General features: G+C 40.4%; 4 protein-coding genes across 5 annotated transcripts in view; all 4 read right to left on the reverse strand.

Moving 5' to 3' along the window:
• The window catches only part of LOC113524163 (protocadherin alpha-C2-like), a 230,910-nt gene extending 228,279 nt beyond the window's left edge, over positions 1 to 2,631 (reverse strand). The window contains exon 1 of one of the 2 annotated variants that reach the window (XM_053241337.1): positions 13 to 2,624. In XM_053241337.1, the coding sequence (XP_053097312.1) occupies positions 13 to 2,370 (2,358 nt within the window). In that variant the 5' untranslated portion in view covers positions 2,371 to 2,624. Of the gene's footprint in view, positions 1 to 12 lie in introns of both variants that reach the window. The other variant, XM_053241344.1, reaches the window with a different exon arrangement.
• Positions 2,632 to 3,199: 568 nt separating this feature from the next.
• LOC117599355 (protocadherin alpha-2-like) lies at positions 3,200 to 6,171 on the reverse strand. Its single transcript, XM_053241357.1, has one exon. The coding sequence runs from the start codon at positions 6,076 to 6,078 to the stop codon at positions 3,625 to 3,627; it is 2,454 nt and encodes an 817-aa protein (XP_053097332.1). The 5' UTR covers positions 6,079 to 6,171; the 3' UTR covers positions 3,200 to 3,624.
• Positions 6,172 to 10,553: 4,382 nt separating this feature from the next.
• On the reverse strand, positions 10,554 to 13,459 carry LOC128320916 (protocadherin alpha-2-like). The gene has a single exon (XM_053241364.1). The coding sequence runs from the start codon at positions 13,457 to 13,459 to the stop codon at positions 11,081 to 11,083; it is 2,379 nt and encodes a 792-aa protein (XP_053097339.1). The 3' UTR covers positions 10,554 to 11,080.
• A 1,315-nt stretch (positions 13,460 to 14,774) lies between these two features.
• Positions 14,775 to 17,474, reverse strand: LOC128320917 (protocadherin alpha-2-like). Its single transcript, XM_053241365.1, has one exon. It carries the CDS (start codon positions 17,157 to 17,159, stop codon positions 14,781 to 14,783), a length of 2,379 nt encoding a protein of 792 aa, XP_053097340.1. The 5' UTR covers positions 17,160 to 17,474; the 3' UTR covers positions 14,775 to 14,780.
• Between the last annotated feature and the right edge of the window lie 29 nt (positions 17,475 to 17,503).

The following is a 17,503-nucleotide window of genomic DNA, read 5'->3' on the forward strand; positions in this document are numbered from 1 at the left end:
ACAAGGTCTTACCTTCCCAGTGCTGGGAAGAGTCTGAGTTCGAGTAAAAGTGTCTCCTCCATTAATGCTGATCAGCTCTGCGTCTGCAGGCGGAAACGGCGAGGGGAAAACCACTACGTCACTCTTCAGTGTGTCTGAGCTAAAACACACATCATACTGCTGAGTGGATTTAGAGTAAGACCAGCTCCCGTCAGGGTGTGTAGTGACCACTGGAGCGCTGGACCTGCTGAAACCTCCGTCTGTCCCGTAGCATTTAGCTGCTATTAAAGCGATGAGGCTCAGTAAAAATATCACTGACACTGAGACAATAGCGATCAGCAGATAGAGATTCAGATTAGAGAAATTCTCCTCCTTCACTGGCACTTGTCTTAGTGAAGGCTGCAGCCTGTCCATATTTTCCACAACCACAACTTCAATACTCATAGTTGTGGACAGTGAAGGTTCTCCATTATCCGAGACAGTAATGATAAGCGGGTGAGTTTTTAAGTCATTGTCACTCATTCGTCTTTTAGTCCTTATTTCTCCTGTGCTGGTTCCGATTCGGAAGAGATTCGTTCCCTTTGCTTCACTTATGTGATAAGATAATAGTGCGTTATAACCTGAATCAGCGTCTACAGCTCTGACTTTAGCCACAAAATAGCCCGCTTCAGCAGAGTAGGGAATGTTCTCAGTGTTCACTGATCCAGGTTCAGAATAAGGAGGGAGAAAAACAGGACTGTTGTCATTCTCATCCAGGATAAAAACATTTACAGTCACGTTACTACTTAGTGGAGGGACACCAGAGTCAGTGGCTTGAACTTTAAACTCAAGTCTTTTCGTTTCTTCGTAATCGAAAGACTTCAGGCTGTACAGTTCACCGGTGTGTGAGTTAATGTTCATCAGATTTGACACTCTGCTGCTCTCTGCATCAATTAAAGAATACGAAACAAGGGCATTTTCACCGATGTCTGAGTCTCGCGCCGTTAGTGATGCCAACAGCCCTCCAACTGGACTATTCTCTTTCACACTAATGTTTATCACCGGTGCAGGAAACAAAGGCGCGTTATCATTCACATCAGAGACATGAACTGTTATAACGTTACTGCTCGAGAGAGAAGGAGTTCCCTCATCATTAGCCACAACTGTGACATTATATTGTGAGACTCGCTCTCTGTCCAGAGCTTCATTCACAACAAGTGCGTAAGAGTTTTTATATGATAGCTGTAATTTAAAAGGACTCGGTGCTATAATTTTACAATCTACTTTCCCATTCGTTCCACTATCTTTATCTGATACAGTGATTAATGCAACATCTGTGCCAGGTTTGATGTCTTCGCTTATGGAGCTGATGAGCAGAGTAACTGATATCTCTGGTGCATTGTCATTCACATCCACGACTTCAATTAACACTTTACATCTGGACTTTCGCGGAGATTGTCCTTTGTCCTGAGCTTGTACTGTCAGGTCTATCGCGGGGCTTCTCTCATAATCAATATTTCCTTTGACGGTAATCTCTCCAAACACAGGATCAATGGTGAACAGATCTATTGCCGAGTTCTCCTCATATATTAGAAGAGAGTAAGACACTTCACTGTTAACCCCCTCGTCTGCATCTGCAGCGGAAACGGTCAGGATTTTAGTTCCAACAGGTGCATTCTCCTGGACCTTGACTTTGTACAGAGGTTTAGTGAAGACGGGGCTGTTGTCATTTATATCCAGCACATTTATAACAATCTGCATGGTTCCGGATCTGGGAGGAGTCCCGCCGTCTACAGCAGTCAGCACGAGCTTGATCACCGATTCTCTCTCTCTGTCTAAAGATTTCTGAAGCACGAGCTCAGCCGAATCACTCTGCATGTCCAGTGAAAAATATTCATTTGTGTTTATTTTATAGGTTTTCACTGAATTACTACCGATGTCCATGTCACGCGCCTTGATTACTAGAAAACGATCTCCAGGAAGCATATTTTCAGTAATATTCAAAGCAAATACTTGACGTGGAAACACTGGAGAGTTATCATTAATGTCTAGTATATTAATTTCAACACGGTAGAGTTTGTTAGGATTGTGGATCATCGCTTCAACATTCAGTACGCATTTCTGTTTGCTTTCACACAGCTCCTCTCGGTCTATTCTGTCATTAACTAATAAAATCCCTGTTTTCCGATTTACCTCGAAATACCTGGCGTTAGATCCAGTCACAAGCTGAAACATGCGCGACTCCAGTTCCTGCACACTGAGATTGAGATCCTTCGCTAGATTCCCAACAACGGTTCCCTTCTTGGCCTCCTCTGAAAGCGAGTAGGAAATCTGACCGTAACACAAATCCCATAAACACAGCAGCAGCAGAGCCTTCATCCAGGCAGAGCGAGCACTGTCCGCTCCAACCATCGCTTACTTTTACTGGATATTCCAAAATAAGGCGAAAAGTGCTTTCATTTAATCCAATGTCTGCAGGAAAAAGAAAAATGCACGAGGCCCGCTGATGTCCGAAGTATGTGACGCTCTGTTCTCCTGTTCTGCGTTAGGCGGAGTATTAATAATGTGCCAAGAACTGCAACTCACGGTCTACAGCGACATCTTGTGTGGAAATACAATCTGACATTACAACTCAAAACTAATTTTATGAATGTTGCTTCAAGTAACAGAAATGTCCATCAAATGACTAATAACGTTTAACACGTTGATTTTGACAGAAAATAAAAGCGATGTTCCAACCTTCAATTACAGAAATAAAACCTCGTAGATTTTTAGGGAAGTATAATACAGTCTATATAATTATACAATCATTATGACTTTTTCAATGTTGTTTTATCCTTCATCAATAAAATTTGTCATATTTTTATTAACCAGCTTTGAATCAGAAAGTAAACTCACATTTATTTTTGTTAAAAATGCTACTGAACTATAGACGTTTCTTATTAAATATATTATTCAATAATATTTCATGAATACAGTTTCGAACATGAGGAAATTTAAAGTTAATAATCATTGATGTGTAAAACCACTTTTGATAAAAGCATGGATAGACTTTTTAAGCCATTTACCACGTTTTGTTTCTCACACGTTGTTCCTGTATATTAGAAACACATTTAAAACTCCATGGCATTAAAAATGGCGACAAAGCTCTTCCTCTAAGAAGTAAGAAAATAAACAAACCTCTTTCTTTCCTTCCTTTCTTTTTCTTTCTTTCTTTCTTTCCTTCTTTCCTTCTTTCTTTCCTTCTTTCCTTCCTTGCTCCCTTTTTCACTTCCCTGTATTTGTGACGTTTGTCTGCAATATTATCCACAGTTCCTTTGGTAAAGCTGAAACTAGTCGCTGTCCACAATCGTGGTGTTGATTTCAATCTAAATCCGGACGAAACCCCATAAAAGTTTTTCAAACGTGCCTTAGATAAACCTTCCCACCTGCATTAATACCAGCGGAATTAAATTGAAAACCTTAACTGGTCAACAAAAACATATACGATCTGTGATAGTCAACGAGAAAGGTGAAGTCAGGTCTATTAAAAAAATTGACGTAAGTGTTGTACGACACTATATAGGAGGCTTTATGAACGTTTAGAGAACTCGTAAACATTAAACAAAAGGAGAGGAAATTGAAGTGAGTAAGAAATGCAGTTGAAAAAGTCAACTTCAAGCACAATCATTCTAACGACCCACAAAACGACATGGAAGAGAGTTCACAAGAGACTAAAAACGCTGAAAAATTAGTAAGTGACCAAATTAAACAAGGTCTTACCTTCCCAGTGCTGGGAAGAGTCTGAGTTCGAGTAAAAGTGTCTCCTCCATTAATGCTGATCAGCTCTGCGTCTGCAGGCGGAAACGGCGAGGGGAAAACCACTACGTCACTCTTCAGTGTGTCTGAGCTAAAACACACATCATACTGCTGAGTGGATTTAGAGTAAGACCAGCTCCCGTCAGGGTGTGTAGTGACCACTGGAGCGCTGGACCTGCTGAAACCTCCGTCTGTCCCGTAGCATTTAGCTGCTATTAAAGCGATGAGGCTCAGTAAAAATATCACTGACACTGAGACAATAGCGATCAGCAGATAGAGATTCAGATTAGAGAAATTCTCCTCCTTCACTGGCACTTGTCTTAGTGAAGGCTGCAGCCTGTCCATATTTTCCACAACCACAACTTCAATACTCATAGTTGTGGACAGTGAAGGTTCTCCATTATCCGAGACAGTAATGATAAGCGGGTGAGTTTTTAAGTCATTGTCACTCATTCGTCTTTTAGTCCTTATTTCTCCTGTGCTGGTTCCGATTCGGAAGAGATTCGTTCCCTTTGCTTCACTTATGTGATAAGATAATAGTGCGTTATAACCTGAATCAGCGTCTACAGCTCTGACTTTAGCCACAAAATAGCCCGCTTCAGCAGAGTAGGGAATGTTCTCAGTGTTCACTGATCCAGGTTCAGAATAAGGAGGGAGAAAAACAGGACTGTTGTCATTCTCATCCAGGATAAAAACATTTACAGTCACGTTACTACTTAGTGGAGGGACACCAGAGTCAGTGGCTTGAACTTTAAACTCAAGTCTTTTCGTTTCTTCGTAATCGAAAGACTTCAGGCTGTACAGTTCACCGGTGTGTGAGTTAATGTTCATCAGATTTGACACTCTGCTGCTCTCTGCATCAATTAAAGAATACGAAACAAGGGCATTTTCACCGATGTCTGAGTCTCGCGCCGTTAGTGATGCCAACAGCCCTCCAACTGGACTATTCTCTTTCACACTAATGTTTATCACCGGTGCAGGAAACAAAGGCGCGTTATCATTCACATCAGAGACATGAACTGTTATAACGTTACTGCTCGAGAGAGAAGGAGTTCCCTCATCATTAGCCACAACTGTGACATTATATTGTGAGACTCGCTCTCTGTCCAGAGCTTCATTCACAACAAGAGCGTAAGAGTTTTTATATGATAGCTGTAATTTAAAAGGACTCGGTGCTATAATTTTACAGTTTACTTTGCCATTCGTTCCACTATCTTTATCTGATACAGTGATTAATGCAACATCTGTGCCAGGTTTGATGTCTTCGCTTATGGAGCTGATGAGCAGAGTAACTGATATCTCTGGTGCATTGTCATTCACATCCACGACTTCAATTAACACTTTACATCTGGACATTCTTGGAGGATGTCCTTTGTCCTGAGCCTGAATTCTCAGTTCTATAGCAGAGCTTTCCTCATAATCAATATTTCCTTTAACAGTGATATCACCAGAAACAGGATTTATGGAGAATAAGTCTAATGCCGCGTTTCGGGCATCACTATCAATAGAGTAACTCACTTCACCGTTATTTCCCTCGTCTGCATCTGCAGCGGAAACGGTCAGGATTTTAGTTCCAACAGGTGCATTCTCCTGGACCTTGACTTTGTACAGAGGTTTAGTGAAGACGGGGTTGTTGTCGTTTACATCCAGCACATTTATAACAATCTGCATGGTTCCGGATCTGGGAGGAGTCCCGCCGTCTACAGCAGTCAGCACGAGCTTGATCACTGACTCTCTCTCTCTGTCTAAAGATTTCTGAAGCACGAGCTCAGATGAATCACTCTGCAGGTCCAGTGAAAAATATTCATTAGAATTTATTTTATAGGTTTTCACTGAATTACTACCGATGTCCATGTCACGTGCTGTAGTTAAGGGAAACCGATCTCCAATAAGCACATTTTCAGCAATATTCAAAACAAGTGTTTCATCTGGAAACACTGGAGAGTTATCATTAATGTCTAGTATATTAATTTCAACACGGTAGAGTTTGTGAGGATTGTGGATCATCGCTTCAACATTCAGTACGCATTTCTGTTTGCTTTCACACAGCTCCTCTCGGTCTATTCTGTCATTAACTAATAAAATCCCTGTTTTCCGATTTACCTCGAAATACCTGGCGTTAGATCCAGTCACAAGCTGAAACATGCGCGACTCCAGTTCCTGCACACTGAGATTGAGATCCTTCGCTAGATTCCCAACAACGGTTCCCTTCTTGGCCTCCTCTGAAAGCGAGTAGGAAATCTGACCGTAACACAAATCCCATAAACACAGCAGCAGCAGAGCCTTCATCCAGGCAGAGCGAGCACTGTCCGCTCCAACCATCGCTTACTTTTACTGGATATTCCAAAATAAGGCGAAAAGTGCTTTCATTTAATCCAGTGTCTGCAGGAAAAAGAAAAATGCACGAGGCCCGCTGATGTCCGAAGTATGTGACGCTCTGTTCTCCTGTTCTGCGTTAGGCGGAGTATTAATAATGTGCCAAGAATTGCAACTCACGGTCTACAGCGACATCTTGTGTGGAAATACAATCTGACATTACAACTCAAAACTAATTTCATGAATGTTGCTTCAAATAATCGAAATGTCCATCAAATGACTAATAACGTTTAACACGTTGATTTTGACAGAAAATAAAAGCGATGTTTCAACCTTCAATTACAGAAATAAAACCTCGTAGATTTTTACAGAAGTATAATACAGTATATATAATTATATAATTATTATAACCTTTTCAATGTTTATTTATCCGTCTTTAATAAAATTTGTCATATTTTTATTAACCAGCTTTGAATCAGAAAGTAAACTCACATTAATTTTTTTTTTAATGCTAGTGAACTATAGACGTTTCTTATTGAATATATTAATCAATAATATTTCATAAATACAGTTTCGAACATGAGGAAATTTAAAGTTAACAATCATTGATGTGTAAAACCACTTTTGATAAAAGCATGGATAGACTTTTTAAACCATTTACTACGTTTTGTTTCTCACACGTTGTTCCTGTATATTAGAAACACATTTAAAACTCCATGGCATTAAAAATGGCGACAAAGCTCTTCCTCTAAGAAGTAGGAAAATATACAAACCTCTTTCTTTCCTTCCTTTCTTTCTTTCTTTCCTTCTTTCCTTCCTTGCTCCCTTTTTCACTTCCCTGTATTTGTGACGTTTGTCTGCAATATTATCCACAGTTCCTTTGGTAAAGCTCAAACTAGTCGCTGTCCACAATCGTGGTGTTGATTTCAATCTAAATCCGGACGAAACCCCATAAAAGTTTTTCAAACGTGCCTTAGATAAACCTTCCCACCTGCATTAATACCAGCGGAATTAAATTGAAAACCTTAAATGGTCAACAAAAACATATACGATCTGTGATAGTCAACGAGAAAGGTGAAGTCAGGTCTATTAAAAAAATTGACGTAAGTGTTGTACGACACTATATAGGAGGCTTTATGAACGTTTACAGAACTCGTAAACATTAAACAAAAGGAGAGGAAATTGAAGTGAGTAAGAAATGCAGTTGAAAAAGTCAACTTCAAGCACAATCATTCTAACGACCCACAAATCTACATGGAAGAGAGTTCACAAGAGACTAAAAACGCTGAAAAATTAGTAAGTGACTAAATTAAACAAGGTCTTACCTTCCCAGTGCTGGGAAGAGTCTGAGTACGAGTAAAAGTGTCTCCTCCATTAATGCTGATCAGCTCTGCGTCTGCAGGCGGAAACGGCGAGGGGAAAACCACTACGTCACTCTTCAGTGTGTCTGAGCTAAAACACACATCATACTGCTGAGTGGATTTAGAGTAAGACCAGCTCCCGTCAGGGTGTGTAGTGACCACTGGAGCGCTGGACCTGCTGAAACCTCCGTCTGTCCCGTAGCATTTAGCTGCTATTAAAGCGATGAGGCTCAGTAAAAATATCACTGACACTGAGACAATAGCGATCAGCAGATAGAGATTCAGATTAGAGAAATTCTCCTCCTTCACTGGCACTTGTCTTAGTGAAGGCTGCAGCCTGTCCATATTTTCCACAACCACAACTTCAATACTCATAGTTGTGGACAGTGAAGGTTCTCCATTATCCGAGACAGTAATGATAAGCGGGTGAGTTTTTAAGTCATTGTCACTCATTCGTCTTTTAGTCCTTATTTCTCCTGTGCTGGTTCCGATTCGGAAGAGATTCGTTCCCTTTGCTTCACTTATGTGATAAGATAATAGTGCATTATAACCTGAATCAGCGTCTACAGCTCTGACTTTAGCCACAAAATAGCCCGCTTCAGCAGAGTAGGGAATGTTCTCAGTGTTCACTGATCCAGGTTCAGAATAAGGAGGGAGAAAAACAGGACTGTTGTCATTCTCATCCAGGATAAAAACATTTACAGTCACGTTACTACTTAGTGGAGGGACACCAGAGTCAGTGGCTTGAACTTTAAACTCAAGTCTTTTCGTTTCTTCGTAATCGAAAGACTTCAGGCTGTACAGTTCACCGGTGTGTGAGTTAATGTTCATCAGATTTGACACTCTGCTGCTCTCTGCATCAATTAAAGAATACGAAACAAGGGCATTTTCACCGATGTCTGAGTCTCGCGCCGTTAGTGATGCCAACAGCCCTCCAACTGGACTATTCTCTTTCACACTAATGTTTATCACCGGTGCAGGAAACAAAGGCGCGTTATCATTCACATCAGAGACATGAACTGTTATAACGTTACTGCTCGAGAGAGAAGGAGTTCCCTCATCATTAGCCACAACTGTGACATCATATTGTGAGACTCGCTCTCTGTCCAGAGCTTCATTCACAACAAGAGCGTAAGAGTTTTTATATGATAGCTGTAATTTAAAAGGACTCGGTGCTATAATTTTACAGTTTACTTTGCCATTCGTTCCACTATCTTTATCTGATACAGTGATTAATGCAACATCTGTGCCAGGTTTGATGTCTTCGCTTATGGAGCTGATGAGCAGAGTAACTGATATCTCTGGTGCATTGTCATTCACATCCACGACTTCAATTAACACTTTACATCTGGACATTCTTGGAGGATGTCCTTTGTCCTGAGCCTGAATTCTCAGTTCTATAGCAGAGCTTTCCTCATAATCAATATTTCCTTTGACAGTGATATCACCAGAAACAGGATTTATGGAGAATAAGTCTAATGCCGCGTTTCGGGCATCACTAACAATAGAGTAACTCACTTCACTGTTAACCCCCTCGTCTGCATCTGCAGCGGAAACGGTCAGGATTTTAGTTCCAACAGATGCATTCTCCTGGACCTTGACTTTGTACAGAGGTTTAGTGAAGACGGGGTTGTTGTCGTTTACATCCAGCACATTTATAACTATCTGCATGGTTCCGGATCTGGGAGGAGTCCCGCCGTCTACAGCAGTCAGCACGAGCTTGATCACTGACTCTCTCTCTCTGTCTAAAGATTTCTGAAGCACGAGCTCAGATGAATCACTCTGCAGGTCCAGTGAAAAATATTCATTAGAATTTATTTTATAGGTTTTCACTGAATTACTACCGATGTCCATGTCACGTGCTGTAGTTAAGGGAAACCGATCTCCAATAAGCACATTTTCAGCAATATTCAAAACAAGTGTTTCATCTGGAAACACTGGAGAGTTATCATTAATGTCTAGTATATTAATTTCAACACGGTAGAGTTTGTGAGGATTGTGGATCATCGCTTCAACATTCAGTACGCATTTCTGTTTGCTTTCACACAGCTCCTCTCGGTCTATTCTGTCATTAACTAATAAAATCCCTGTTTTCCGATTTACCTCGAAATACCTGGCGTTAGATCCAGTCACAAGCTGAAACATGCGCGACTCCAGTTCCTGCACACTGAGATTGAGATCCTTCGCTAGATTCCCAACAACGGTTCCCTTCTTGGCCTCCTCTGAAAGCGAGTAGGAAATCTGACCGTAACACAAATGCCATAAACACAGCAGCAGCAGAGCCTTCATCCAGGCAGAGCGAGCACTGTCCGCTCCAACCATCGCTTACTTTTACTAGATATTCCAAAATAAGGCGAAAAGTGCTTTCATTTAATCCAATGTCTGCAGGAAAAAGAAAAATGCACGAGGCCCGCTGATGTCCGAAGTATGTGACGCTCTGTTCTCCTGTTCTGCGTTAGGCGGAGTATTAATAATGTGCCAAGAACTGCAACTCACGGTCTACAGCGACATCTTGTGTGGAAATACAATCTGACATTACAACTCAAAATTAATTTTATGAATGTTGCTTCAAATAATCGAAATGTCCATCAAATGACTAATAACGTTTAACACGTTGATTTTGACAGAAAATAAAAGCGATGTTTCAACCTTCAATTACAGAAATAAAACCTCGTAGATTTTTACAGAAGTATAATACAGCCTATATAATTATATAATCATGACCTTTTCAATGTCTTTTTATACGACATTAATAAAAAAAAATGTCATATTTTTATTAACCAGCTTTGAATCAGAAAGTGAACTCACATTAATTTTTTTTTTAAATGCTAGTGAACTATAGACGTTTCTTATTAAATATATTATTCAATAATATTTCATAAATACAGTTTCGAACATGAGGAAATTTAAAGTTAATAATCATTGATGTGTAAAACCACTTTTGATAAAAGCGTGGATAGACTTTTTAAGCCATTTACCACGTTTTGTTTCTCACACGTTGTTCCTGTATATTAGAAACACATTTAAAACTCCATGGCATTAAAAATGGCGACAAAGCTCTTCCTCTAAGATGTAAGAAAATAAACAAACTTCTTTCTTTCCTTCCTTTCTTTTTCTTTCTTTCTTTCTTTCTTTCTTTCTTTCTTTCCTTCTTTCCTTCCTTGCTCCCTTTTTCACTTACCTGTATTTGTGACGTTTGTCTGCAATATTATCCACAGTTCCTTTGGTAAACCTCAAACTAGTCGCTGTCCACAATCGTGGTGTTGATTTCAATCTAAATCCGGACGAAACCCCATAAAAGTTTTTTAAACTTGCCTTAGATAAACCTTCCCACCTGCATTAATACCAGCGGAATTAAATTGAAAACCTTAACTGGTCAACAAAAACATATACGATCTGTGATAGTCAACGAGAAAGGTGAAGTCAGGTCTATTAAAAAAATTGACGTAAGTGTTGTACGACACTATATAGGAGGCTTTATGAAGGTTTAGAGAACTCGTAAACATTAAACAAAAGGAGAGGAAATTGAAGTGAGTAAGAAATGCAGTTGAAAAAGTCAACTTCAAGCACAATCATTCTAACGACCCACAAAACGACATGGAAGAGAGTTCTCAAGAGACTAAAAACGCTGAAAAATTAGGAAGAGACTAAATTAAACAAGGTCTTACCTTCCCAGTGCTGGGAAGAGTCTGAGTTCGAGTAAAAGTGTCTCCTCCATTAATGCTGATCAGCTCTGCGTCTGCAGGCGGAAACGGCGAGGGGAAAACCACTACGTCACTCTTCAGTGTGTCTGAGCTAAAACACACATCATACTGCTGAGTGGATTTAGAGTAAGACCAGCTCCCGTCAGGGTGTGTAGTGACCACTGGAGCGCTGGACCTGCTGAAACCTCCGTCTGTCCCGTAGCATTTAGCTGCTATTAAAGCGATGAGGCTCAGTAAAAATATCACTGACACTGAGACAATAGCGATCAGCAGATAGAGATTCAGATTAGAGAAATTCTCCTCCTTTACTGGCACTTGTCTTAGTGAAGGCTGCAGCCTGTCCATATTTTCCACAACCACAACTTCAATACTCATAGTTGTGGACAGTGAAGGTTCTCCATTATCCGAGACAGTAATGATAAGCGGGTGAGTTTTTAAGTCATTGTCACTCATTCGTCTTTTAGTCCTTATTTCTCCTGTGCTGGTTCCGATTCGGAAGAGATTCGTTCCCTTTGCTTCACTTATGTGATAAGATAATAGTGCGTTATAACCTGAATCAGCGTCTACAGCTCTGACTTTAGCCACAAAATAGCCCGCTTCAGCAGAGTAGGGAATGTTCTCAGTGTTCACTGATCCAGGTTCAGAATAAGGAGGGAGAAAAACTGGACTGTTGTCATTCTCATCCAGGATAAAAACATTTACAGTCACGTTACTACTTAGTGGAGGGACACCAGAGTCAGTGGCTTGAACTTTAAACTCAAGTCTTTTCGTTTCTTCGTAATCGAAAGACTTCAGGCTGTACAGTTCACCGGTGTGTGAGTTAATGTTCATCAGATTTGACACTCTGCTGCTCTCTGCATCAATTAAAGAATACGAAACAAGGGCATTTTCACCGATGTCTGAGTCTCGCGCCGTTAGTGATGCCAACAGCCCTCCAACTGGACTATTCTCTTTCACACTAATGTTTATCACCGGTGCAGGAAACAAAGGCGCGTTATCATTCACATCAGAGACATGAACTGTTATAACGTTACTGCTCGAGAGAGAAGGAGTTCCCTCATCATTAGCCACAACTGTGACATCATATTGTGAGACTCGCTCTCTGTCCAGAGCTTCATTCACAACAAGAGCGTAAGAGTTTTTATATGATAGCTGTAATTTAAAAGGACTCGGTGCTATAATTTTACAGTTTACTTTACCATTCGTTCCACTATCTTTATCTGATACAGTGATTAATGCAACATCTGTGCCAGGTTTGATGTCTTCGCTTATGGAGCTGATGAGCAGAGTAACTGATATCTCTGGTGCATTGTCATTCACATCCACGACTTCAATTAACACTTTACATCTGGACTTTCGCGGAGACTGTCCTCTGTCCTGAGCCTGAATTCTCAGTTCTATAGCAGAGCTTTCCTCATAATCAATATTTCCTTTAACAGTGATATCACCAGAAACAGGATTTATGGAGAATAAGTCTAATGCCGCGTTTCGGGCATCACTAACAATAGAGTAACTCACTTCACCGTTATTTCCCTCGTCTGCATCTGCAGCGGAAACGGTCAGGATTTTAGTTCCAACAGATGCATTCTCCTGGACCTTGACTTTGTACAGAGGTTTAGTGAAGACGGGGTAGTTGTCATTTATATCCAGCACATTTATAACAATCTGCATGGTTCCGGATCTGGGAGGAGTCCCGCCGTCTACAGCAGTCAGCACGAGCTTGATCACTGACTCTCTCTCTCTGTCTAAAGATTTCTGAAGCACGAGCTCAGCCGAATCACTCTGCATGTCCAGTGAAAAATATTCATTAGAATTTATTTTATAGGTTTTCACTGAATTACTACCGATGTCCATGTCACTCGCTGTAGTTAAGGGAAACCGATCTCCAATAAGCACATTTTCACTAATTTCCAAAACAAGTGTTTGATCTGGAAACACTGGAGAGTTATCATTAATGTCTAGTATATTAATTTCAACACGGTAGAGTTTGTTAGGATTGTGGATCATCGCTTCAACATTCAATACGCATTTCTGTTTGCTTTCACACAGCTCCTCTCGGTCTATTCTGTCATTAACTAATAAAATCCCTGTTTTCCGATTTACCTCGAAATACCTGGCGTTAGATCCAGTCACAAGCTGAAACATGCGCGACTCCAGTTCCTGCACACTGAGATTGAGATCCTTCGCTAGATTCCCAACAACGGTTCCCTTCTTGGCCTCCTCTGAAAGCGAGTAGGAAATCTGACCGTAACACAAATGCCATAAACACAGCAGCAGCAGAGCCTTCATCCAGGCAGAGCGAGCACTGTCCGCTCCAACCATCGCTTACTTTTACTGGATATTCCAAAATAAGGCGAAAAGTGCTTTCATTTAATCCAATGTCTGCAGGAAAAAGAAAAATGCACGAGGCCCGCTGATGTCCGAAGTATGTGACGCTCTGTTCTCCTGTTCTGCGTTAGGCGGAGTATTAATAATGTGCCAAGAACTGCAACTCACGGTCTACAGCGACATCTTGTGTGGAAATACAATCTGACATTACAACTCAAAACTAATTTTATGAATGTTGCTTCAAGTAACCGAAATGTCCATCAAATGACTAATAACGTTTAACACGTTGATTTTGACAGAAAATAAAAGCGATGTTCCAACCTTCAATTACAGAAATAAAACCTCGCAGATTTTTAGGGAAGTATAATACAGACTATATAATTATACAATCATTATGACTTGTTCAATGTTGTTTTATCCTTCATTAATAAAATTTGTCATATTTTTATTAACCAGCTTTGAATCAGAAAGTGAACTCACATTAATTTTTTTTTTTAATGCTAATGAACTATAGACGTTTCTTATTAAATATATTAATCAATAATATTTCATAAATACAGTTTCGAACATGAGGAAATTTAAAGTTAACAATCATTGATGTGTAAAACCACTTTTGATAAAAGCATGGATAGACTTTTTAAACCATTTACTACGTTTTGTTTCTCACACGTTGTTCCTGTATATTAGAAACACATTTAAAACTCCATGGCATTAAAAATGGCGACAAAGCTCTTCCTCTAAGAAGTAAGAAAATAAACAAACTTCTTTCTTTCCTTCCTTTCTTTTTCTTTCTTTCTTTCTTTCTTTCTTTCTTTCCTTCTTTCCTTCCTTGATCCCTTTTTCACTTCCCTGTATTTGTGACGTTTGTCTGCAATATTATCCACAGTTCCCTTGGTAAAGCTCAAACTTGTCGCTGTCCACAATCGTGGTGCTGATTTCAATCTAAATCCGGACGAAACCCCATAAAAGTTTTTCAAACTTGCCTTAGATAAACCTTCCCACCTGCATTAATACCAGCGGAATTAAATTGAAAACCTTAACTGGTCAACAAAAACATATACGATCTGTGATAGTCAACGAGAAAGGTGAAGTCAGGTCTATTAAAAAAATTGACGTAAGTGTTGTACGACACTATATAGGAGGCTTTATGAAGGTTTAGAGAACTCGTAAACATTAAACAAAAGGAGAGGAAATTGAAGTGAGTAAGAAATGCAGTTGAAAAAGTCAACTTCAAGCACAATCATTCTAACGACCCACAAAACGACATGGAAGAGAGTTCACAAGAGACTAAAAACGCTTAAAAATTAGGAAGTGACTAAATTAAACAAGGTCTTACCTTCCCAGTGCTGGGAAGAGTCTGAGTTCGAGTAAAAGTGTCTCCTCCATTAATGCTGATCAGCTCTGCGTCTGCAGGCGGAAACGGCGAGGGGAAAACCACTACGTCACTCTTCAGTGTGTCTGAGCTAAAACACACATCATACTGCTGAGTGGATTTAGAGTAAGACCAGCTCCCGTCAGGGTGTGTAGTGACCACTGGAGCGCTGGACCTGCTGAAACCTCCGTCTGTCCCGTAGCATTTAGCTGCTATTAAAGCGATGAGGCTCAGTAAAAATATCACTGACACTGAGACAATAGCGATCAGCAGATAGAGATTCAGATTAGAGAAATTCTCCTCCTTCACTGGCACTTGTCTTAGTGAAGGCTGCAGCCTGTCCATATTTTCCACAACCACAACTTCAATACTCATAGTTGTGGACAGTGAAGGTTCTCCATTATCCGAGACAGTAATGATAAGCGGGTGAGTTTTTAAGTCATTGTCACTCATTCGTCTTTTAGTCCTTATTTCTCCTGTGCTGGTTCCGATTCGGAAGAGATTCGTTCCCTTTGCTTCACTTACGTGATAAGATAATAATGCATTATAACCTGAATCAGCGTCTACAGCTCTGACTTTAGCCACAAAATAGCCCGCTTCAGCAGAGTAGGGAATGTTCTCAGTGTTCACTGATCCAGGTTCAGAATAAGGAGGGAGAAAAACAGGACTGTTGTCATTCTCATCCAGGATAAAAACATTTACAGTCACGTTACTACTTAGTGGAGGGACACCAGAGTCAGTGGCTTGAACTTTAAACTCAAGTCTTTTCGTTTCTTCGTAATCGAAAGACTTCAGGCTGTACAGTTCACCGGTGTGTGAGTTAATGTTCATCAGATTTGACACTCTGCTGCTCTCTGCATCAATTAAAGAATACGAAACAAGGGCATTTTCACCGATGTCTGAGTCTCGCGCCGTTAGTGATGCCAACAGCCCTCCAACTGGACTATTCTCTTTCACACTAATGTTTATCACCGGTGCAGGAAACAAAGGCGCGTTATCATTCACATCAGAGACATGAACTGTTATAACGTTACTGCTCGAGAGAGAAGGAGTTCCCTCATCATTAGCCACAACTGTGACATTATATTGTGAGACTCGCTCTCTGTCCAGAGCTTCATTCACAACAAGAGCGTAAGAGTTTTTGTATGATAGCTGTAATTTAAAAGGACTCGGTGCTATAATTTTACAATCGACTTTCCCATTCGTTCCACTATCTTTATCTGATACAGTGATTAATGCAACATCTGTGCCAGGTTTGATGTCCTCGCTTATGGAGCTGATGAGCAGAGTAACTGATATCTCTGGTGCATTGTCATTCACATCCACGACTTCAATTAACACTTTACATCTGGACATTCGCGGAGACTGTCCTCTGTCTTGAGCCTGAATTCTCAGTTCAACTGCAGCGTGTTCCTCATAATCAATATTAGCTTTAACAATGATGTCCCCAGAAACACGATTTATGGAGAATAAGTCTAATGCCGAGTTTTCCTCATCACTAACCATAGAGTAAGACACTTCACCGTTATTTCCCTCGTCTGCATCTGTAGCAGAAACTGACAGGATTTTAGTTCCAACAGGTGCATTCTCCTGGACCTTGACTTTGTACAGTGGTTTAGTGAAGACGGGGTAGTTGTCATTTATATCCAGCACATTTATAACAATCTGCATGGTTCCGGATCTGGGAGGAGTCCCGCCGTCTACAGCAGTCAGCACGAGCTTGATCACCGATTCTCTCTCTCTGTCTAAAGATTTCTGAAGCACGAGCTCAACTGAATCACTCTCCATGTCCAGTGAAAAATATTCATTTGTGTTTATTTTATAGGTTTTCACTGAATTACTACCGATGTCGATGTCACGTGCTGTAGTTAAGGGAAACCGATCTCCAATAAGCACATTTTCACTAATATTCAAAGCAAATACTTGACGTGGAAACACTGGAGAGTTATCATTAATGTCTAGTATATTAATTTCAACACGGTAGAGTTTGTTAGGATTGTGGATCATCGCTTCAACATTCAATACGCATTTCTGTTTGCTTTCACACAGCTCCTCTCGGTCTATTCTGTCATTAACTAATAAAATCCCTGTTTTCCGATTTACCTCGAAATACCTGGCGTTAGATCCAGTCACAAGCTGAAACATGCGCGACTCCAGTTCCTGCACACTGAGATTGAGATCCTTCGCTAGATTCCCAACAACGGTTCCCTTCTTGGCCTCCTCTGAAAGCGAGTAGGAAATCTGACCGTAACACAAATCCCATAAACACAGCAGCAGCAGAGCCTTCATCCAGGCAGAGCGAGCACTGTCCGCTCCAACCATCGCTTACTTTTACTGGATATTCCAAAATAAGGCGAAAAGTGCTTTCATTTAATCCAATGTCTGCAGGAAAAAGAAAAATGCACGAGGCCCGCTGATGTCCGAAGTATGTGACGCTCTGTTCTCCTGTTCTGCGTTAGGCGGAGTATTAATAATGTGCCAAGAACTGCAACTCACGGTCTACAGCGACATCTTGTGTGGAAATACAATCTGACATTACAACTCAAAACTAATTTTATGAATGTTGCTTCAAATAATCGAAATGTCCATCAAATGACTAATAACGTTTAACACGTTGATTTTGACAGAAAATAAAAGCGATGTTCCAACCTTCAATTACAGAAATA

This window comes from Pangasianodon hypophthalmus, chromosome 17, assembly GCF_027358585.1.
Source record: "Pangasianodon hypophthalmus isolate fPanHyp1 chromosome 17, fPanHyp1.pri, whole genome shotgun sequence".
In the NCBI taxonomy this organism is placed as follows: domain Eukaryota; kingdom Metazoa; phylum Chordata; class Actinopteri; order Siluriformes; family Pangasiidae; genus Pangasianodon; species Pangasianodon hypophthalmus.